Genomic DNA, 24427 nt, shown 5'->3' with positions numbered 1-24427 from the left:
GTTCCCTTTTTGTTTCCTGAATACAAATGATATCACATCGAGTTTCAGAGATCATGTTTCCGATTGCATTCTATTTTCCATCCGCATTAATGCCCCTAATATTCCAACACAAAATATCCCATTTTCTATTTACATTTCTTGCTTGCTTACTCATTGGCGCTAAAAGGAAGAAAATCGAGGTTGCTATCCACATGGGCATCATGGGGACATTTACCATTAAGGTACTTGTGCATTAACATAAATTCCAAAAGCACTTCACTATAACAAAAGATTAAAAGAAGCACATCTCTAGGATGGCCAAAGACTAAAAAAGCACCACTGTCATCTTCACTTCTTGCTTTTCTTGCTTGAGAATCCATTTCCATCGTGCTTGCATTTCTTACTATCTTTAGCCTTCAAGGAGCTGTCATTAGCAGAAGAGTCTTCACTAGAAGAGTAAGCTCTTGAGGCACTAACTGGTTGACTGGGTACTTTTTTCTTGCCAAGCTGTTCTTCAGTCAGCTTCAAGGGGTCAATCTTGCAGAAGGGCTCCCCCAAGCTCCTTATCACTTTAGAAGAAATACTAGGATCCTTAATGGAGTAGGCAGCACAATTTTTTTTAGCACAAGAGTTTCTTTTAAAACCATCATTCATAGATCTAATTCGATTGCTTTTTCTCACCTCGGTTTCAACGACAGGTAAAGCAAGGGCCCCAGAGGTTCTCTTCCTCTTGGGTGAAGGGATTTCACCCAGATCCTTAGTAGTCAATCGAGCTTGCTTTTACAAGTCAATTTTTCAATTTGAACACAGGAATTAGGAACCAAAAGATCAATAGATTCAGCTTTATTCAATTGAAAGAATTTTCAGGCCTTTGAAGCTAATAAATTTCTCACCCAGTCATAATAAAGAGGTGAAGAAAGAGATATTACCAAAATGGGAGCCCAACACAAAGGAACACTTACAGAATTGAGATTGGAGCCCATTGGAGATATCAAATGGGCCCATACAGAACTACAACCAAAAAGATCAAAAGGGGTCCCAACACAGTCAAGATTATGATGGAAAGTTTCAAATACAGGGACTGCAGATAGCCCACTTGCATGTTGTACAACTCCAATATGTAAATTTGTGTGGACCACTTCATTTTCTAAGTTCTAGACTTGCTGCAAAGAGTTAACCGGTTGAACATCAATCAGTTCATGGATCTAAATGTCATTAGGGATAAAATTTGGAGGATCAGCATCCACAATTGGAGGATCATTAAGATCAGGGACAACTCCCAAGTTCTGAACCAAATTAGCAGAAGAGCCAGAAATAGCTGAAACAAGCAAAAGAGAAAGACTGACTCCACTGTTATCCAGATCATCATCTTCTTCTTCCTGTAAGTTTAGCAAAATAGGAACTTGATCATCAGGGATTTGATCACCTGGTAGAGGAATATGACTAGCATCTTCTTGAGCATCAGCATGTATAGCATCATTTGGAGCCAAATTAAGATCCCATAGATGAGCTTGCACTTGAGGGGGAGGTAAGCAAAGCCAGCCCTTGTGCCACTGGGTTATGAAGCTGATGGAAAAGGAGATTAGGTCTATCATTGACATTAGGAGGTTGATCTTCATCTTGAGGGAGAACTCCTAAGAGATTCTGCTGCACAATTTCACATTGAATAGTCCAAGAGAAGCCCTGAAAGCCATCACCCTCTGTGATAACAATGAACCGAGGAACATCCTGGAGGTCTGTGACTCTTGCTTTGATCAAAATGTGGGCAAGACAGTCATCGTCCCTTACCCATACTAACAGCCTTTCAAATGATTTAATTGCACCTGAGATATGCTCAGTGCTCCAATAATCCAGAGGAAAACCAATGAGCAACAACCAGCATTCTCTATTGAAGTTGATAGCTCTGTGATTAGGGCCTGCATTATGATTCACAAAGTGAAAGAGAGACCACCCGCGATATGTGGACTATGATGAACAAGAGCATCTCGTTCGCTAATTCTAGTCAGGCGAACAAAAGCCAACCCTCTACCAAAAGGGAATAACTGAATTTCTTTAACTTCAACATACCAACGCTCAACCAAAAATTGCAAAAGAACATCACAAAGGTTCTCAAAGTGAACCTCACCTTCCGGCAATGGCGAGATTAAAGCAATAGCCACCTCTTCGTTAGCTCTATCCGTAGCCACATCAACCACTGCTCGAGCAAAAAGCTGTCTATTCAGAACCTCTTGCCTTGCATATCCAGGAACTAAGAAAGGAGAGGGATCAATAGCATTGAACTCCATTGGGAAGAAAGGCTCAAGAACGACGGGCGGCATGACCTTCTGAGACGCCAAGAAAGCCCTAGGCTCTGAATTAGAGGGAGAAGGCAAATAAGGAGGCCTGTCACCAGAAGGAAGACCAAGAACCGCTCGCCCAAACTCACGAAAAGAGGAAAGAATGTGGCCCCACTTGAACCCGCCCTAACAGTCAGAGAGATAGGCTAATGAAACCAACTTTTCTTAGGACTGCTTTTCCAACTACTTCCGTTAATTCCATTGGAGAATCTAGAAGAAGCCAAAAAGGAAGAAGGGACCGGAATACCCATAGGAGATGGATTCTGACGGAAAAAAAGCACAAATGGCCCCATTTGAAACACTTATGGCATCGCGCACCAGTAAAGAGCCAGAATTTCTCAAGTCTAAGTGCACTGCAGCGAAGCTGCAGTAGATGTACGACAACCGTATGCTCCCTCGTTGCCTTTCTTTGGGGTGCCGCCCAGCGGAGGACGTGCTTGCTCCCCGCAAGGGGGAGATCGTGTTGTTTGCCTCTTTCTTTTTGGTTAGTCTTATGCTGTCCTTTTCTAAATTCTTCACCACCTTCATCTCGTTCTATGATATATCTGCCATCTCCACCTCAATCCCAACTCCGTCATCATGCTAAGAGTCTTTGCTCATATGTGCATGAACTTCATTGGGGTCGTGCCATTCCTCTATCTCTTTAGGTATTTTTACACGGTCAGGTTCCAGACCGGGCGACCACCGGGAGCTACGGATTTCGCCTTCGCGACGTCATTGTGGGCTCCTACCTTGAGATGGGTCTTAAGTCGTCGTGGTTGGGCTGGAGGGAAGAATAGTTCTATCGCAAGACAGAAGATTCCTTAGACAACATCTGCGTGTCAAACAAACCGGCACAGGTCTTCAAGAGCGAGGGAACTCCCTCACGAATGTCGGGCTGACAGGATCAGATGTTGCTCGTGACTTCATCAAGCACCGGTTGTGTTCTTTGCGGAAAAGAGCACATCTGACATATATGTATACGGGTGTGACGATGTCACCAGGAAGAACTCTCTAGGTAACATCGCAACTGCTTGCATGGTGCTCTTTGTTTATGCATGTGGTGTCTTAAGTATCCATCTTATGTAGATCTCTTTAATGAGACCGTCGAGTCACAGGTTAAATTCTTCATGGTGACAACCCCAAGAAACAATGGCCCGCAGCGAGAAGCTCCTCCATTGTACGACCTCTCCCCGTCGGAGAGGGCTTGGCTCAGATTGGTATATTTGGCCTTTTCTAGGAACTTCCATCTTCGAGTCTTCTCCTGGGTCAGGGTTTCATGGTTTGCATCGCCGCAGGGTATCTAAGGTCGATGTCTTGCGTCCGATAATCGATGAGATCACAGAGACCACTCGGGAAGTTGATCTTGCTGCCAACATGCCTTCTCTGCTTCCCAGTGCCGCTCCGGTCGACCACCCATCTGGTCGTTATGTCGGCCCCCAACTGGTCAAGGAGGTGACCAGACTACTCAAAGTCGGGTAGTGTCCACAGGTGGTGGTTCTTTGGGCGGTGCCGGTTTGCAGAGAGTCGACCAGTATCGCACTAACTAGACCCGCTCCTCTGCCACTATAAGCTTTTTGGTTAGGCATAGATACTTCGAGTTTTCTTTCTTTTCCTGATTTCATAAATCTGTTGTCGCCGCAGGTCCTTGACCCCGCCCACAACCTTGGTTGTAACTCCTCCACCAGTTCCTCAGTGACATGTTCCAGCCTCCTAGCCTATGGAAGCTCTGACCTCGGGAGCATCGATCATGGCTCCCGCCCCTACTGAGCCAGTCGTGGAGCCCGTTTCGACCTCCGACCTCCTCTCCCTGACCACCCACTTCTCTACCTCTATCCACAAGTTGATTGACAATAATGAAGCAGCGGCCAATAGGTGCGCTGCACTAGAGAGGCAGCTAGCCAAAGAAAAGGAGGCACGGCTTGGGCCTAGCAGAAGTGTGGTGAGCTCCAATGAGAAAAAGCCGCGCTCGCCACTGAACACACCTAGCTCAGGGAGGCTGAGAGAACCACTCGTAGCATTCTCCAAGATGCTTTTAAGACATTCAAGGAGCCTCTGAGGAGCCTCGAGGTGGAGATCATCGAGTCGAAAGACCCGTGGTAGCCCAGGCCTAGGCCTATGCCATCAAGGTTCTCTCAGAATAGTTTTTTGATCTCTCATATATTCTACCGGTGAGGGGTGCTGAGGATGTGGCGTAGGCGGTGAGGGATGTGGCGGGGTAAGTTCTCCGGTACTATCGCAGCCACGATCTCAACTTTAACCTCGACCTCATTTGGGAGGGGGTTACGGTGGACTATGTGGGATCCATCTTCCGGGTGGAGGCCGCTGAGGAGTCAAACTATAATTTAGGTTCTATATTATGTTTGGATGAAACCTTTTGATTTCTCTAATGAGTTTTGTTGTTTCTTCCCTGGTCATAGAAGCCCTAAAATGATTAAAAATCCCTCCCGCTCCGAGCCCTTGATCGCACATGCCGGCAACGCCAACGACCAGTGCTGGCTGGAAGAGGTGTGACCAGAACTGGCTGACTCACTTGCTTGCCTTGAACCCCAGATAATGCTTATTGAAGATTCCGTTGACCGATGTATCCAGGAAGTGGTGGCCGAGCGTGAGCTGAGATTTATGGTCGAGCAAGAGAACCTGTAGGGTGATCTTTGAGGTGCGTTAGTCCTACCACCACTTAGCCACGCGTTAGTCCTATGTTGGCCGGGTGAGACCCAATCGACTGGCTTCTGTGTGATCTGCGACCTGTTTTATTGACTAGATTGCCGAAAGGAGCTACTCACGGTGCAGAGAGAACTAGAGCAGATTGCCAGAGAGAGCGACTTGCGAAGAGAATATTTCTATGATAGCCTCAATCGAGCTTTTACACCTTTTGACTTGCTGCTGTGGTCCGCCGGTGTTCAAGTTCGCCCAACGCTAAGAGGCACCGTGACTAGTCATGTCGATTGGCTTTTGGCATCCTCCGAGAAGGCAAGTGGCCTTGAGGTTAGGCTACGCATGATGACAGGCGACCATTTGCTGGATATTGGAGCCACTAGCGCTTGTCTTGCTATAGCCTGTGTCCACGAGCACCTTCTGGATACAAACCTCATCCCAGCAATCTCCGAAGGCTTTATCGATGCCACGAAGACGACCGAGGAGCTCCATGAACTCGCAAACTCGTATATGCCTACTATTCACTCCCTTCTTTCGTTTGTTTGATTTGATCCACTGCTGTATGTTTTCGGGCCTCGTGTGTATCGAGTAGACTATTTAGATATAGCCCGTGGAAGCTGCCCGGGTGGTCACTTTGTAATGAAAGAATTAGTCTTCATGTAAAATTTTCCTATGTTCAAGTGGCGAGTGGGTTAGGAGTGCTCGCTAGCAAGGATCCTGGTGGTTATGATGGCCCTTAGCTCGACGAGCCCTTTGGGGGCGACCAACGCTCAACCCGATTTAGAACTCATGGCCTCGTGGTTGTCATCCCCCAGACGCTTGTACCCTCGATATTGCGTGAGTAGCAATTTTGACTCTCACCCCAACAATATGATCGATCGGGTAGAACCAAACATGTACATTGTAGAAAAACAAACTACATATCCTAAAAGATCTAACCCCCGAGCATTTAGTCTGCTAAAAAACTATCGACCAGGCGGTCAAGCTTATGAATCGAAAGCACTTACAAGCCATGTTCCACGGTCGTCCGAAAGATCCTACAAAATAGAAAAACAGGCTCATCTTTGAGTAGCCTTACACATAGAAACTGTTTTCCACGAGTTTGTGTAATTTGTGGCCAGCTTCTCGCCACATCAGCCACATTAGGTTAGGAAATGCAGGCCACTTTGTAGGATCCCTCCCCCTTGAGGAAGAGCTTGTCACGACCTGCCCTATTCCTAGACTCATTGAGATTAAGGCCGCCTACGACCAATGTCCGATTCTACACCTTGTGGTCACGGTAGACCCTGAGGCTCTATTGGTGTCGAGCTGCCCGAATTTTGAGTACATTCCTGGGACTCTTCACTCAGGTTTGTATTATTCTCTCATCGTGCTGCCAGGTCATCGTCAGAGTAGTTGGCCACTCGGGGCAATTGAAAGGTGATCTCGGAGGGAAGCATTGCCTATGCGTCAAAAACAAGGAAGAAAGGCGTTTCGGTCGTAGCCCTATTGGGGGTCGTTCGCAACAACTAGTGTACTATGGGTAATTCATCCACCCAGCATCTTGAATAACTTTTAAGCCGACCAAAGACCCAAGTTTTGATCCATTGCAGTATCATCCCATTAGCCCTTTCGACCTATCTATTACTCTATGGGTGTGCCACTGACGCATAGCAAACTTTGACCCCTATCTCTTCACAATAGTCCTAGAAAGCACTACTGGCGAACTGAGTCTTGTTGTCCGTGATTATGTGATTCGGACTACCAAACTGCACTACCAGTCCCCGTATGAACTCAATCGCTGCTGTGCGGTGATCATCCTAGCGGGCTTGGCCTCTATCCACCTCGTGAATTTGTCGATTGCCACGAATAGGAATTCAAAACCACCCGAGGCTTTTAGGGAATGGTCTCATGATAACAAGCCCCTAGACAGTGAAAGAATAAGAGAGTGGTACGGTTTGATGTGCTTAGGCTGGTAGTTTGGCATGTCGGCCATGGTTCTGACATGACCTGCACTGTTTCACTGGCTCGCAAGAATTTTGTAGGGTCGTGGGCTAATAGAATCCTTACCAGAGCACTTTCCTGACCAGAATGCAGTATGAAGCGCAACCACCACATGTGCCTCAGAGAATGTCGGGGAACACTATGCTCCCCTCTTCCTGAGTGATTTATTTTAGTAAAAGGTCGTTGCTCCATTGGCAATAGAGGTGTCCCCCTACCTAGGAGTACTTATGGTCCTACCACGTGACCCTTCTGTTGACCCATCATCGTCATGGGCTGCTTGATTCTAAAGGTAGTCCAAGATCTGATCTATCCAGGCCGTACCTGAATCGAGTAGGGTGACCACATGATGGCCACCCGAGTTCGACGACACCGAAAGAGGTGCTACCTACAAAGATGTTGCCTCTGGTGCTCTGTTTCCAAGCAGAGCATCCCTTTCACGTTGGTCCAAGACCACGGTGGGTGGTCGTGTGAATCTGTTTTAAAGACTCTGATTAGGACAAGTGCGAAAGAAGAGGCTAGATAGACCAGCTCATTGGCTAGGAAGTTGTCCTTGCGAGACATGCTAGGCTTCAAAACCGAAGGAACGTCGTTCTAGCTTTCTCACTTCGAAGAGGTATTTTGCCATTATCTGGTCCAAGCATAGGAAACCCTCCGCACCTGGTTTAAGGCTAGTAGTGAGTCCCTCATCGCTAGTGGGTGTCTTACCCCTCGTGCGGATGTTGCTCGTATTCCAGATAAGAGTCCCTATACTCCGCAACAATATTTGGTGGCCTGAAAATTTAATTGAAATGTGTACCTGAAGGTGTCGCAGGCGTGTGGGGTTGAGATTGCTCCAGCTCCTAGTCCTATCAACATGCATAGCCTATCAACATGTGTGGTCCTATGCTTGTCTATCTCTGGTTACAGAAAACCCTCACTGCTTGATGACCAGTACCGCTCCCGTGACCTGTTGGGATTCTAGAAATAGGGCAACGACTCCTTGTCTGGTCAAGGAGTGGTTAGTACAGGAGAAGAAAAAAGGGGTCACCTGTTGGGATCCTGGAAAGCTGCCCTCGTTCCTGGTATCTGCCGAAAGTGGTTGTTCTTTCTATTAGAAACTTGAAGAGCGGAAGATCCTTTTTCCTATCCTTGAGATGACCCTAACAAAAAGGCCACACACCCAATTAGTTTCAAGGTACCCTCTTACCTGCTTGGGGATTTTACCAGGCTGATGGCTTCGGATCATGCTATAGAGGTCGTGTGGGTGCAGGGAGTCATGTAGGTCAAAGGGTTGGCTATCCCGATTTGACGGGGGTCTCCAAGCGCTCCCTGTTACCGAGGGAGGATGAGATGTTTATTGCGTGGGGCCTACCATGGTTCTTGGTGATCACGACCATCTCCAGTCCTACCGACAAACATGGTGCTTGCCATCGCAATTTGGCATCATGTCGTGATGGGGGAGCCCCCGACATTCGTGTAGTGTAACAGCCTTGGCGATGATGCTGCTAAAGACCACGTTCTCTATGGCAGTTCCTCCGAGCAACACTGTGGTGGTTGGGGCTATATTAGAGCGTCCCCGTGTCAGGCACCGGTCTAGTTCCCCTTTGGACACGTGGCCTGGCGATCATCGTCGGCACCCAGAACACGGGAGCCTCTGCTGCCCCCTCCCCTCATTGCATGAACTATCATAAACTTCCCGTTGAGCCTCGGAGCCTTTGGACTCCGATTTTGTCGGTGTATCAGGAACTGGGGGTCCCTGAGTCCCGAGGCCAGGCCAGCCGTCCGCCACGCGTCACCATCCTGCGAGGTCCCTCCTGCGGGATGAGAAAAATCTAAGTTCCGGGAGAAGGTGCTCGGGGCCACAGCCTCTGGTCCCCGAGCACCCCAGTTCCCCGATGACCCACAGAGTCCAAGTACCGGGAAGAAAGTGCTCGGGGAGGTGCCCGCTCGCCCCCGAGTACCCTAGTCCCCCGATGGGCAGAAGAGCTAAGTACCGGGAGAGAGTGCTCGGGGCTGCACGTGGCAGCCCCCGAGCGTTCGGTTCCCCGAAGGTTCTACAGAAGTGCTCGGGAGAGAGTGCTCGGGGCTGCACGTGGCAGCCCCCGAGCACTCGGTTCCCTGAAGGTTCGTGCAAAGGCGCTCGGGAGAGGGTGCTCGAGGTTGCACGTGGTAGCCCCCGAGCACTCGGTTCCCCGAAGGTTCGCGCGAGACCACCCGATGCCCCGACGACCCAGAAGGGCCCCCGAGGGGCCCGCCGACGAGGTATCAACCAGTCAGAGGTCCAAGGCCGCATTTAATGGGTATGCGCGGCCTGACATCCTGACATCCCCAACTGCTCCCGCCGCAGTGTCAGTCCCTGCCATGCTTTGGCAGAGGGGCGTGGGGCCATTAATTGCACGGGTCCCGTCCCGTATCATCCGGTGTATCTCAGGATAACGTTGCCAGGATCAAAGCGTTCCGCTTGCCACCCTGCCCTGGCAGAGGAACAAGACAGGGTGGGCGTGCCGGGTGCCTCTGTGGCTGCCCGGTGGGCCCTCTCAACGGCGCCCGGCGCCCGGCGCCAGAGCGTCCACAGTGACGGGTGGTCGGACGCGCGCCGCATTTTTCCACCGCCCCTGTCACTTCGCCCAGAGGAAATGGTGACGCCTTTCTTAGTCGTGGCGTCTTGGAACATGTGCCCCTTCTTTCCCGTTTGGGGTATGTCGTGGCCGGCGAGTGCATAAAAGGATGGGCGTACAGAAAGAAGAAACAACACAGATCGAAGAGATCGACGAGATAGATCGAGACAATAAAAAAGAACATCCGAAGGTAGATCGAAGAGACATAGACAGAGAGAAACGAAGACACCGGATTGACTCGAAGCAATCGACCGTGCCACACTTAGCCGAAGAACACCGCAAACAAGCTTGAGCAGAGCTAGAATAAGGAAGCCTCAAGCTCTCAGTTAGACAATATATTCTTGTAACCAGACATATCTGAGGGATCCCCTTCAGGGAAGGATATTGCATCCACGCAGGAGTAGGGTATTATGCCCCCGTGCGGCCCGAACCTGTCTAAACTCCGGTGCATTTATTTTTCTTTGCACTAGGTCGATCATCCCCCACCACCGGCCGTTGCATTTATTTCCACTTCCATTTATTTCTCCGACGAACTCATTCAGGATCATCCCCCCGGCCGAATCTCTAAAAAGGGGTCTCTCAGGATCCCTGCGACAGGAGTTCATCCTCCGACAGATTTGATGTCCCATACATGGGGAATACTAGGCTCATCTGGGTTGTACCCCATGATGAACACCTCACGGTGACTGAGATAGTCGGAACCAGACTCAGCGGTTACCATGGATCCGGTCATGGGTAGCCCAATCTAATCTCTCACACTTATTGAAACACATAAATGCTCCCCTACCTAGCGCACCAACTGTCGAGGATTAATTCCTGACAATGATTCTGGGGTGTAACGGTCAATGGGCGCTTGCGGTATGCGTTTGTTTGTGATGAACTAAAGAACACGGGGGTTATCTAGGTTTAGGCCTCCCGAAGGATAAAAACCATACGTCATGTATATTTTGTTATCAGTGTTTGTGAACTGGTTATCCCTCCCTTTACAAACCGGATCCTCCGCTCTTTATATACCAGAGAGAAGGAGACTTTACAAGTGGTCCTTTTTCTACTAACTCATACCTTAGCTAAACCTCTCACCTCTAGGCTATTTAAAATGGGCAGCGCATGTGCCCATTTTTGTTCTGATGAAGCAGCCGAGTCCATCCCATCCGCTGGACACCTCCACACCTACGTCACCCAGTCAGTCGATGCGCCCCGTCCCATCACCGGTCTCGCAGGCGTGCCTGTGAAGCAGTCTGACACGCCGATGAGCCTGTCTTGTAACGTTTGATGCTTCGAGACAGGCATGACACCACTATATCAGTCACAACCTGTCCGCTGGGGAGGAGTGTATAGGGAAAGAAAACACTTGAGTGGAATGCATTTCATGAGAATACACTAGTTAGATGTGTATCTGTCCCGTGACTAGCGAAGGCTGGTCGCAGGAATCCCTTATGTGGTAAGGATACTGATCACGAAGATGCAGACTGATCACGTGATGGGACTTTGAATCAGAAAAGAATCTTCTACCAATTGATATTAACATGTGCATATCCTCAAAATAGGAGACCTTTGTTCTATACACCAACATTGACACTTCTGAAAAAGCAGATCGTCGGGGATGACACGAGCATTGTCGTGCTAGACTTGGCCACACATTTCAATGTCGTGAAGTCAAGCAGGTGCCATATATGATGCAACCCATAGGGTAGGAGATTATGGAGTGGTGACCTATAGCAAGGACAAGCAACACCGACAAAGTCATGGATTAGTCATTCATAGCGCGGGAGCATGGCTTGGGCCATGCAGATCACGTTTGCAATAGTAGGTGGGCGTGCGCAAGGTGCAACCCATAAGGCTACAGGTGGTGGAGCAACGACTAGTGGTGGTGACAATCATCATTTATGAAGTAGATGATCAGCAGGGAAGAACACGAGAGATGAGCTTGAGGCATGCACTTCATGGGCAAGGCGCAGTCCATGGGAACGAAGATAGTGTAATGACGACCACGCCTACCATGTCTGGTTGGAATCGGCCACGATGAAGAAGTAGTTGTTGACGTCATTGTCGTCGTCCTCCTCCTCCTCTTTCAATTCGTGCCGGCACCTCTTTTGCTTTGGCTCATCAATGAAGAAGTATCAGACTTCATCGATGGTCTTAGACCCTACCAATCTGGAGTTGGCAGATTGCACCTCATTTGAGCTCTCCAACAGCGTCAGAGCTTCATCGCCAGATGGAGATGGTGGTGGCGAGGGGGACCTTGGAGTGATCGGAGCCAGAGATGGTGGTGAGGTTTCTATCGCGGTGGCAATGGAGGGGAGAGGGAGGAAGAGAGATAAAGAGACTGCATGGGAGGTTAGGAGCAGGGCGATTGGAAGCTAGGGGGTTAAATTTATAAGGCTTTCGGAAGAAGCTAAACGCGTTTGTAACTCTAATCGGTAGTAATAGTCACTATCACTGTCGATTTTTAATATCACGACTTTTATGTGCTAGTATGACTACCGATTCTTGATGGCTTAGTTTTTTATGTGCTGGTTGAGCTTATAAATCTGTAGTTATAGTAATATGATATATATGACTCTTTCAATAGTAGTGTATGCTACTTTCAGATTTGTATCTTGCCCCATGTACGGATGGGGTCAACGAAATGTTCAGTGATCACTATATATTCGTTTCTGACCCTGGACATTCCTCCTTCAAAATAAAATAGTCTCGCAGTAAAAAGTAGAAACAGAAGTTCGTGTCCGCCCATATGAAACGCGAATGAAATGGAACGATGGCATCTCTCTCTCTCTCTCTCTCTCTCTCTCTCTCTCTCTCTCTCTCGATTGCCTCATGAACGGTTCATTGCATTAATATATTGCATTTGCAAGTTGTAACAGATGTATAGTATACGTATTCAGCTTCACACAATAGAAAGCGCATTGCAATTTGTTAATCTGAAGCCCGTTTGGGCAAGTTACAGGAGAAGAGAATCCGTCGTCTCACTTAGGAACTTCATAGCAGAAATGAAAAATGGGTCATGCTATTCTTCGGTGACTAAAATTAGCATTTGCTTCAATCGACATCTCTCAGCCATCCAATGCAAAATCGACGATCCATCTAGCTGCTCTTTTCATCTTCAACCTTGAGTCATGCTGCTATGTTCGTCTTCAACCTTGAGCACGCAACGATTTCTCCCAATGCACTTGGCCTCGCTCCCCCACCTCTAGGCTCTAGCCCTCCTTCGCCCGTCTCCGCTACCAGCCTACCGCTGGATCTGCACCCCCGCCCCCACCTCACTAACCCGGCTACACCGGCTACATCCTTGCTTCCCCGCTGCTAAAGGTGGCAACGGGCACAGATTACCCGCGTGCCCGCGGGAAAAAACCCGACGAGTGTGGATACAGGTGCCATTCTTCGCTCACGGGCACGGGTGCGGATTTGAGTATGAACCCAACGGACATTAGGAAACAGGCATGAAAAAACTTTGCCTGTACCCGTTCCACCCGCATACCCGCTCTAGTACTGCTGACAGGTGGGCCCTAGACACTTAGTATATAAGAAAACTTCTGGGGTTTTCTCCTCTCCTTCCACTCCCACCCGACCACCACTTTCAACCGCCGCTTGAGGTACCAGGCACCTTCCACTCCACAGCCCAGCACCACACAAGAATCCCAGATCTCGCCCCCACCCCACAGCCCCAGACCTCGCCGATGCCGACTCACCCTGATTCCGCTGCCACCAGCCCCTCCCAGAGGTCACCGACGCCGTCGGGATTCCGCCGCCACCAGCCCATCCCAGAGCTCACCGACGTCGACCAGCCCCGGATTCCGCCGCCTGCCCCCTGAGCCAGCACCGCCATCACCACGGGCTTGCCCGCAGGCGGTGGGCACGGGCAGCGTTTCCTGTCCGTGGCGGGTGGCAGGCGCGGGCGTGGGCGCATGATTTAACTCGCGAGCGTGGGCATGTGTAGCCTCTGCCGGCGGGCATTTTTCCCTTTGCCACCTTTACCCGCTACCAGCACCACCCACCAGTCGTCCTGCGTCATCCGCGGCCAGCGACATCTCCGCCACGGTGTCACTCCATCCTCGTGCCCGTCGCCATCGCTAGTCAGCCCTGCTAATGACAGAATCCTGACAGGCCATATAAACTCACACGTTCACATTATCGCTTAATTTTTTTTTGAGTTTTCAGACGTTTGAACTCTAGGAAGGGTAATGAAAAATATACATCGAACAATCTCAGGATTCTGTTGTGATGCCTTCTGGAAGTACGCACAAGTCGGCAACGGCTTCACATTCGCTGTTGTTGGGTTTTCCCGACCACCAGGACCACTCACGACCAGCTACTCCGAGCAGTAGTCTCACGACCAGATCCCACGAGCAGCAGTCGCACGACCAGCGAGCACGCATCCGACCAGTCCACGCTTGACTATGCGAGTGACCAGCACATGCACGACCACGTTGTCCGGCCAAGTGAGAGCCACGACCACACGAACAACCCGGCGAGAAGCAAGACGGACGAAACATCAATCGGAACTCGACGAGAGAACACAAGAACACACAAAAATTCGAGGCTGCAACAGCTTAGCCTTTTCTTTTCTTCTATATCTTCCGAAGTCTAGATTCGAGATCCGAGCTCGCTTAGTACTTAACCGAGTACTTTGAGCTTTCCTTGACCTGATCATAGATCCAAGCTTTCTGAGTACCTAACCAAGTACTTTGAGCTTTCCACGATTCAACGCCCCGAGGAGATCCAAGCTCTCTGAGTACCTAACTAAGTACTTTGAGCTTTTCTCCCTGATGCATCTAAACTCCTATTACATGCCCTTGCTTATATAGGCCTTGAGTACATGACCAGCCAGACATACAAGCCATCATCTCCGACTTGTATACGATCTGAACTCTGTGCACCTGCACATGTACTTTTCCATACAAGCATATAGACTCCGACTCGAACTCTACGACCTAGACACATGCAAGCATACGACTCGAACTTAATCGGCCACCGTGTATTCCGCGGACTCGTAGACCTTCTATACGAGTACGTATACGGCAACTGACCAACCAAAACTATCCTAGCTTTCTACATGCATGCATTTGACTTGCCTATACTAAATACTTAACTTACCTAAAGACACCAAAACAAGATTAACTTCCAACACTCCCCTTTAATCTTGTTTTCTTCATGTTAGAGCAACGTCGGGTGGTCATCCTCCTTTGCAACCATGAACAACGCATTTTCCTATTTCTTTGACTCCTCGCATTCCCACTAGTAGTGCCCATAATCTTTGGACTTGTAGCATCTTACTTTAGCCTTGTTGAATTTTTTATTCTTGTTGCCTTGTTCGCCACTATTGGAGGAGTCTTCACCACCATTCTTCTGCTCCTTAACCCTCCATTGCTCTCGGGTGAGCAACAAATACTCATCTTTATCCTTCTCCTTATCTCTCCATTGGGCTTTGGTGAGCAACACATGCTCAGCATTGATGTCGACTGTCATGGTCTCAAGGTCACCGTTTGTTCGATTGAAGCGACGATATGCAAGAACTTGTTTGGTGTGGCTCTGAGGATCTTCCTTACCACATACGAGTCCTCCATCTTGTCGTCGAGCCCACGAATCGTGCTGACGATGGAATTCACCTTCATTGCGAAGTCGTTGACCTGCTCTTCATCCGCAAGCCATCCAGGTCTTCTCTGAGGGTTTGAAAATGAGCATCCTTGACGTGTTTGGCACCTTGGTACATCATCTTGATGCACTCTCATGCCTCCTTAGAAGTTTTCTTCTTAGATACTGCCCGCATCGTCTCCTTTGGAATGCCTTGATAGATGACGGCAAGCACTATCTGATCCTTCTTCATGCCCACCTTTTCCTTCGGGTCATCGTGCTCGACAGCGTCCCAAACACCTTGTGCACGCATGAACACCTTCATCTTGATCGCCCATGTTGTGTAGTTGCTCCTCGTGAGCATCGGATAGTGTAGCGACACCAGTGAACTCTCTTTCGCCGGTGCTCCCGATCCAGACACCATCACCGATGTTGATTCGCTACCTCTGCTATTCGTCGACCGCACACAACAAATCTCCTAGCTTGCCGAGTAGTTCGTCGAGGCTCTGATATCAATTGTTGGGTTTTCCCAACCACCAGGACCACTCACGACCAGCTGCTCCGAGCAGTAGTCTCACGACTAGCTCCCACGAGCAGCAGTCGCACGACCAGCGAGCACGCGTCCGACCAGTCCACGCTTGACTACGCGAGCGACCAGCACGTGCACGACCACATTGTCCGACCAAGTGAGCGCCACGACCACACGAACAACCCGAAGCAAGACGAACGATCCGTCAATCGAAACTCGACGAGAGAACACAAGAACACACAAAAATTCGAGGCTGTAACAGCTTAGCCTTTTCTTTTCTTCTATATCTTCCGAAGTCTAGATTCGAGATCCGAGCTCGCTTAGTACTTAACCGATTACTTTGAGCTTTCCTCAACCCGATCGTAGATTCCATCTCTCCAAGTACCTAACCAAGTACTTTGAGCTTTCCACGATTCGACGTCCCGAGGAGATCCGAGCTTTCTGAGTACCTAACCAAATACTTTGAGCTTTTCTTCCCGATACATCTAAACTCCTATTACATACCCTTACTTATATAGGCCCTAAGTACATGACCGGCCAAATATACAAGCCATCATCTCCGACATGTATATGATCTGGACTCCGTGCATGTGCAGTGTACTTTGCCATACAAGCATATAGACTCCGACTCAAACTCTACGACCTCGACACATGCAAGCATACGACTTGGACTTGATCGGCCGTCGTGTATTCCGTGGACTCGTAGATCTTCTATACGAGTACGTATACGTCAACTGACCAACTAAAACTATCCTAACTTTCTAAGTGCATATATCTAATTTACCTATAATAAATTCTTAACTTACCTAAAAACAAAAAACAAGATTAATTTCCAAGCGCTGCTACCACACGCAACGCAATGAGCTAGCCGTCAGGTCAGCCCGTGTCGTCGCGCCATGGCAACCGAAGTTGGTGAGGTTGCTAGCTTCCGATTCCCGCGCTGTCTACCTGTCCGTGACCAGGTCTGCATACCCGCCGTCGAAAGCTCTGACCAGCACGTTCATGATTAGCACCTTAGGACCCTTCTAATTGAAACATTAACAAAACAGGAATCACCATTCGATCATCAAATATTTGACTTTGCGCGGTCAATCTTACCCAACAACTCCACTTGAAAAGTGAAGAGAAGACCAGTTCGTGTTTAATCAGGAATAGACGTGCCAGCGTATGCTGTTGCTGTCGCTTGAACCCGGAAAGCGAAGCCAAGCAGATGTGCACGGCCGATTCAAGCAAAACCACCTCATGGCTAACTGGCCGAGTGCGTCCAGCTCATAGATATCACACCCCTGTCTTCCTTCTCCGTTGGTGTTGGTCATAGTCTACCGGTACCGGGAGACTAACGTTGCACTTGCGCACACCGCACTACCGCGCGCGCGCGACACCATGGCTCCGCGGCGCCACCTGTTGCAGGCGCCTACGACGCAGCCGGTGCCGCCTACGCCGCAGCCTGTGCCGACGCAGCCGGTGCCGCCTACGCCACAGCCGGTGCCGACGGAGCCGCCTACGCCGCAGCCGGTGCCGACGCAGCCGCCTACGGCCACGCCTTCCCCTCCTCCTCCGCCGCCGCCGTCCCCACCTCCGCCGGTGGCCGTGCCAACGACATCTCCTCCTCCACCGGTGACCGTGCCGACGCCATCTCCTCCTCCACCGGTAACCGTGCCGACGCCACCTCCTCAACCGGTACGCCGGTCGCCTCCTCCCAGCGGCGTCCCGGCATCGCCGCCTCCTCCTAATGGCGTCCCCACCTCGCCGCCACCTCCGATTACCGTCCCATCTTCACCGCCGCCCCCTAATGGCGTCCCGGCTTCACGAGCATCGCCTCCGCCATCATATCTGTCTCTAGCTCCACCTCCGCCGCCCCCGTCGCCAGGAGCGCCGTCGTCAAACACCGGCACCGTGGTGGGCGTGGGAGCGGCCGTCGCGGCGGTGGTCCTGCTCGGCCTCGCGGCCGGGCTGATCTACTTCTGTGTAGCAAGGAAGAAGCGGCGCCGGTCGCCGCCGCCGTCACAGGGGTTCCCAGGTACGTACACTTGCGACGTGGTCGACTTTCTTGACATGCGCTTCCATTCCACGAGGTAGTGTTACGTCGTGGGCACGTCGATGTGACAACGCGCTTCGCGACGCGGGCGCGGGACCCAGCCCATAATTTGCGGGGTGACCGTCTGAGACACAGCAATTCCACGCTCTCAACCACAGCGGGTAAACAAGATAACCATGTGTCACCGCTATGGGGAGTTGACTTTCCCCTGCGGGTGACGGTCGCATCGACGCACAGTGGATTGCGAGCTGTTTGCACGCACTCGAAATGGTGCGCGCGTTGGCAGTTCGCACCGGTTTCACCCCAGCATTTCTTCGAGTAGAAAACTTTCGTGAAGAAGATTTGTATCTTGATGAACTGCTTTGGCTTTACTGATCGTTGTGCTCCGTCTTGTCCTGCCACCAGGCGAGTTCTACGACCCGCGGCGGCCGGTGACGCCGCCGCACCTGTCGCACGCGGTGTCGACGACACCCTCGTCGACGCCGCCGCTGATGCACTCGTGGCAGAGCAGCCGCGGCCCGTCCGAGTCCCCGCTTCCGCCCCTGAACCCTTCGCCGCACATGGCCACTGGCGGCACGTTCGCGTACGACGACCTGGCGGCGGCGTCGGACGGGTTCTCCGACGGGAACCTGCTCGGGCAGGGCGGGTTCGGGCACGTGTACCGCGGCACGGTGGGCGGGCAGGAGGTGGCCATCAAGAAGCTGCGCGCCGGGAGCGGGCAGGGCGACCGCGAGTTCCGCGCCGAGGTGGAGATCATCAGCCGGGTGCACCACAAGAACCTCGTCTCCCTCGTCGGCTACTGCATCCACGGCGAGCAGCGGCTGCTCGTCTACGAGTACGTCCCCAACAAGACCCTCGAGTTCCACCTGCACGGTACGTACGCTCTTGCCAAGTGCATCTCATGACTGCTGTGAAGTTGCCGCACTACTGACATTGGAGGTTGGTCTCAGGGAGCGGCAGGCCGACGCTGGACTGGCCGCGGCGGTGGAAGGTCGCCGTCGGCTCGGCGAAGGGCCTGGCCTATCTGCACGAAGACTGTGAGTTTCTTGGCTCCTGACCTCTGTTCCTCTACAAAATTTCTGAATCTTGTGTTGCTGACGAATAATGATCTGGTTTTTGGTTTGGTGGTATCAGGCCATCCCAAGATTATCCACCGTGACATCAAGGCGGCCAATATCCTTCTGGATTACAACTACGAGCCAAAGGTAAATAGTGAGAACAGAAAACCATTAGTCTGCTTGCCTGCTTGGTTATCTGAGAGAAATACCGTTTCTGTACAGGTTGCAGATTTTGGGCTGGCCAAATACCAAGGAGCAGAAACAACCGCTATTTCTACGCGCGTAATGGGAACTTTTGGGTAAATTGCTCTGTGCTGTTGGCACCCCCAACAATTGTGCTCGTACCTTTTAGAAGTTTCTAGTGCATGAACCAGTGGATGCAGAGTGAACTTGTGTTGTCAAAACTTGTGTCTCCAGATATTTGGCGCCAGAATATGCTGCCACCGGCAAAGTTACTGACCGGTCTGACGTCTTCTCCTTCGGTGTAATGCTTCTGGAACTGATCACCGGGAGGAAACCTATTATGCAATCCTCAGATTATCAGCCCGAGACATTGGTTTCTTGGGTGAGTGACCTTCTTCGAGCCAATGCTGCCATTCCATGTCGTTGCAACATTCAGTTATTCAGATGTGTCCTTCAAGTCTTACCCCAGGACTTGCCCAAATTATTTGCCAATCACTCAATTATGATTGTGAACTAAGTAACAGTAACTGATTGTAAATTGTTACCTGTGGCATCACATTTCTTCCAGCTAGGCTGCTCCTCGTGTTCCCCATTATGCTCCATATGCAACTAGTGATATCTAAAAGATTTCCTTTGTGTCCAACAGGCTAGGCCATTGCTGACTAAAGCTGTCGAGGAGGAAAACTACGACGAGCTGATCGATCCGAAGCTGGAGACGGCCTACGACGCGTACGACATGGCGCGCCTGGTCGCGTGTGCCGCGGCCGCCGTGCGCCAGACCGCGCGGTCTCGCCCGCGGATGAGCCAGGTAAGGCTCCCTCTGCCAAACCGTCTCACGTACGTCCGAGTAACCTCACGCTCCGATCCGCACAGTCACGTCTAACACTTCGCGCCACTCCCACTCGTGTGACCAGATCGTCCGGTACCTGGAGGGCGAGCTGTCGCCGGAGGACCTGAACGCCGGCGTGAACCCGGGGAAGAGCGCGATGCAGCGTTCGGGTGGTGGCACGACGGACCAGATCAGCCGGCTCCGGAGGATGGCGTTCGGGCCGGGCGCGGGTGCGGGCTCTGGGACCATCACGGAGTACACGAGCAGCGAGTTCAGCGAGCCCACCAGCGAGTACGGGCAGAACCCGTCCAGCGAGTACACGGCCAGCAGCGCGGGCGAAACGGGGGAGATGGCGGCGGGCGCGCAGGCGCAGCAGGGAACCCGCAGGCGCCAGGCCGGTGACACCGAGAGGATGAGCCGGCGCACCACCATCAGCAGGCAGGCCGGCCGTGACACCTGAACTTATTCATTGCACGTGTACCTGCGCGTGTCAAGGTTCTTCTACTCTGCCACATGTGGGGTGGGGATCGGTTTTTATTTCTTGTTTCTTCCACATTCGTTCTTTGGGTTTCGGATTCGTGCAATTCTTGGCAGGATGGGAATTTCAAGTTGTAAGTTGCATGCATGTGTATTGCTACTCGAGGTAAATAAAGGTCTAAAATGTGAATCGTTTCAAGTCACCGAAAACCGAAACAGTTGATATGCCTTTTCAAGATGACCGAGTGTGACTTAAACGGTCTCTGGACCGGAGAGACCTTGTGCATTTATTTTTTGGGGGATCGTGCGATGCATGTTTTCTTGCATTCTTTTATGTCTAGCACACTAAACTCGTCACCTACGGGACAGAAAAACATCAGTTGTTTGGTCAATGGACGAAATGCATTCTAAGAACTGTGCCCGGGACCAGCAAAAATCAGGCCAGATGGCCTGTCTATTTTTATATATAAAAAAGTAAAAAAATATATATTTCGAGCCGGGCTCGGGCCATGCTCTGTTTGTTTCGAGCTCATTAGGTGCTGCCCAAGCCCATAGAGTCGTCGGGCCTTCTGTTGCAAGTTTTTTCGGGCCGGGCTCAAACCGGGCTTTGGGCTCGGGGCAGGCCATACCAGATTTTCTCAGGTCTAGATGGAGGTTGATGGTGAGATTACTGCGGATTCCCTAGCTGGAGTCTAATACAGTGAGATTTTGAGACTTATTAGCCATATTACCATTGGTAAGTTGCCAATGTCTAAAAGGTTAGGATTTATGCAACTATAACCCAGAATCTTGAGTATCTGAAATTTACTAAAAAATATGTTACATCTCGCTTGAGCTTTGTATTACACTATTTCAACAAATCCAACTAACATGAAAAATGGCATCATTTTGTTGAAACAACCAAACGAAATACATGATGGAATCGACAACCTCTACTTTGCCCACTCACAGGTTCATGCTCTGACTTATTAAGAATCCTTGCTCTCAGTGGTTCAAGAAGAAAATAGAAAATGTGCTAATGGTCAGAACGGAGGCGGATAGACAGTTCATAGAATTATCAGTGATTTTGTGGTATCTCATTGGTCTCATCCTTCTTAGTCACAAACATTAGAATATCATCCTTTAGGTGGCAAGCATTTTCCCCAATTTGTTGAGGCCCAGTTGCAATATTCTGAGCAGGAAAGAAGCTCTTATTATTATTTTTTGAGAATACTAAACACTGAAACCTTAGAAACGCTGAAGCTGCCAACCAATATCTTAATCTCATCCGTTGATTGCTTAGGTGTATAATTATAAAACCGTGAAATTGCTCAATGACAGAAGATGGTAGCTGCGCCGGCACCAATCACCAGGCACGAACTGTTTCCGGGAAGTTCCGATTCAAATCGTATGAGATCATGCGGGTCCATCTGTGTGGTCCGTTCTGTGGCCAAACGCCCTTTCCCCTTCGCTGCGAATGCCCTGCGATTTCTGTCTCACCTTCAAATCCAACTTGTCCGGCTAGCCCATCTGATCCTGATAACTTCCCTTTTGTTCTGCTGGGAAACAAAGTTGATATTGATGGTGGCAAGGAAACGGTCGCGTGGTAAGTATTTGAACTTTTTTCCTCCTATCTATTTTCCATGGCATGGAATGATAATCCTTGTTACTACCATCTTAGGTCTCTGAGAAAAAGGTGAGGGCTTGGTGTGCCTCAGAAGGCAACATACCTTACATTGAGACATCTGCCAAGGAAGGAACTACTGTGGAAGATGCTTTTCAATGCATTGTAAAGAATGCTATGAAGAATGAACCGGAAGAATTAATTTTCTTAATTTTAGCCTCTTTTAAACTAATATTTTAAAAACAGTATGTGAGAAACTAAATTTTTAGGAACTAACTCCTTTTATCACATCAAAATATATGACGTGACTTATCAACGTGATCACGTCAATACATATGGCGTGAGCAAAATAGCCACACTGATATCTGTCCTGACACCCACATGGTGCCAATATGGCAGCACTAAGTCATGCTAAAGAGCTTGGCGTGACCGTCTGTCACGCCAACATCTTTGACGTGACCCAGGGGCATACATAGAGCCGTGTCGGTCCTCTCCCACACCTTTCTTCCTCCTCCCGCTAGAACCCAACGTCGCATCAGTGCCCAAGGCCAATCAACGACCCCCTCCCCCTCGTCCACCAATTGGGCCCAACTCGAATAGGATTTCACGGGGACATGTCTTAGGAAGGTAACTTCTTTATTCTCTCTAAGTTTTTTTTTTTGGTTTTTTTTTTGACTTGTATTCTTAGTTCAAGGGTAGTTAGAGTTTAGGATTTTGTTGTTGATAATATATGAAATTTGTACGTTTCATGTTAGATTGGAAGTCAAATATCGTGTTATGGATATATAGTTACATGTGTGTAACATGTAGAATTTATTGCATACAATTATTTGAGCGTAGGAAATTGAATCATATATGATTAGGCTTAATGCGTATGAGCAAAGCATGTTCTTCTATATATACAAGTAATTTTGAATTGTTGTGATGAAATGATGAGGTGTAGGGATTAAAATGGATTATGTGTAGTCTTTGAATGTGTCAGAGCGATGGATATTTTTGCATATGTGAAATGTTTAGATGGTTTGTGTAGATGGATTGGATTGTTCGTGTGTTCTGTGGTGGCACGGTTAATATAAATAGGGAGTTTGATAAGATGACAGAGCAAGTGTTGAAATTTGGGAAACGCCTTGCTTCGATGGAATTGTTGCTCATGTTAGGTCAATTATGAATGTTGATGCGGATGCATGTGATGTAACCGTACGTAGAAGGTTTGATGCTAGCAGTGGTGGTAGGGCTCACTATGTTGTCATGGAGTTAGCGTCGGAGAATGATTGAAAATTGTACAAGGATTGTGTGAATGGTTCTCATGTTTGTTACGCGGAGGTTATAGTTGATGTGGGTATGGAGGAAGCTCGATACCATCAGTTCAATATGTGTCGGATAGTATTAGCCAGGAAGAGGAGCTTGTTAAGTATTTGACTCAGGATATTACCGCCATTATCCCAGAGGTGGTCGATATCTCTGAACTAGTCGATGTTATGGTTCCGGAGGTACCTCGTACCTCTATTCAGGAGATAGCTACCGGTGATTCCAATAACTTTGATTTGGTTGTGGTAAGTAACGACTTCGGCAATGGTTTTTTTCAAGATGAGGAGGCCCAAGAAAATGTTGACAAAATACTAATCTTTTCGTCGAACTGTGAGGACGAAGATAAAGGTGATAAGGTAAAAGAAGTAGATATGTATCTGGTGTTGAGCAACGACATGTGAGTGCTGAGATGGAACGAGAAGCGGGTGAGGATGAGGAAGAGGCTTGCTGGAATGGAATTTACACAGAGCAGGAGATGAGGACACTGAAGGCTGTACATGTGGATATGCCCGAGGTGCCAGGCTATGCAGACATTTCATTGATCAAGAAAGCTCTATGTGATAATGACTTAATGTCTACGGAGGAGGAAGAGACAGTGAGAAAGAGCTAATCAAGAAGGGGGTGATATTTGATAGTCATGACGAAGTGAAGTTCTAGTTCAGGGACTACGCAGTGCGGCACTACAACGCGTACGATATGGTTCATTCTTATACGAAGGAGATATACACTATCAAATGTCATAAATATTGTGGATGAGGTGTATGTGTCCGTCTTATTCCAAGTGACGGTCGACGATGGATGGTCAGAAATATGAAACAATCTCACACTTGTAGGTCAGTGAGGCTTGAACTAGTGCACTCCTAGTGCACAGCAAGGTACCTAGGTCGGCTCATCGCTCCCATCATTTTGGCAAGACTTGGACATGATTGTGGCCTCTCTAATTAACTCTATAGTTGGATTTACCAATTACCGGGTGTTGTATAGTAATGCATGTAGGGCGAAGCAATATGCTATGGTATTACTATGAGGAGATCGGAAGGAGGCATACACGAGGGTCCCTATGATCATGGATGCAATTTCATATTTCAACCCTGGGACTAAGTGGTTTATCTTATCTGGTGATATGATGGGTAGCGATAATGGTGTCATGAAGACCATCATGCAGCGTGTGTTTTGGTGCTTCACTCAATGTGTGGAGGCCTTCGAGCATTATAGGCTCGTGATTAGTTTCAACACCACTTTTTTGACGGGAAAGTACAAGGGTACATGGATGATTGTTGTTGGCATTTATGCGGAGGA

The 24427-nt window shown here is 49.4% G+C and overlaps 1 protein-coding gene across 3 annotated transcripts in view; it reads left to right on the top strand.

Annotated features, from left to right (window-relative positions):
* The window catches only part of LOC133908747 (proline-rich receptor-like protein kinase PERK1), a 33581-nt gene extending 13154 nt beyond the window's left edge, over nucleotides 1-20427 (top strand). For 2 of the 3 annotated variants that reach the window (XM_062350888.1, XM_062350890.1), the window contains 7 exons: nucleotides 18076-18543; nucleotides 18621-18707; nucleotides 18805-18875; nucleotides 18951-19027; nucleotides 19146-19293; nucleotides 19558-19719; nucleotides 19826-20427. In XM_062350888.1, coding sequence (XP_062206872.1) covers nucleotides 18076-18543; nucleotides 18621-18707; nucleotides 18805-18875; nucleotides 18951-19027; nucleotides 19146-19293; nucleotides 19558-19719; nucleotides 19826-20200 — 1388 coding nt within the window. In that variant the 3' untranslated portion in view covers nucleotides 20201-20427. Of the gene's footprint in view, nucleotides 1-16743; nucleotides 17653-18075; nucleotides 18544-18620; nucleotides 18708-18804; nucleotides 18876-18950; nucleotides 19028-19145; nucleotides 19294-19557; nucleotides 19720-19825 lie in introns of those variants that run through there. The other variant, XM_062350889.1, reaches the window with a different exon arrangement.
* The last annotated feature ends 4000 nt before the right edge of the window (nucleotides 20428-24427 follow it).

Source organism: Phragmites australis, chromosome 2, assembly GCF_958298935.1.
Source record: "Phragmites australis chromosome 2, lpPhrAust1.1, whole genome shotgun sequence".
Lineage (NCBI taxonomy): Eukaryota > Viridiplantae > Streptophyta > Magnoliopsida > Poales > Poaceae > Phragmites > Phragmites australis.
This window is presented reverse-complemented; position numbering and strand designations above follow the sequence as displayed.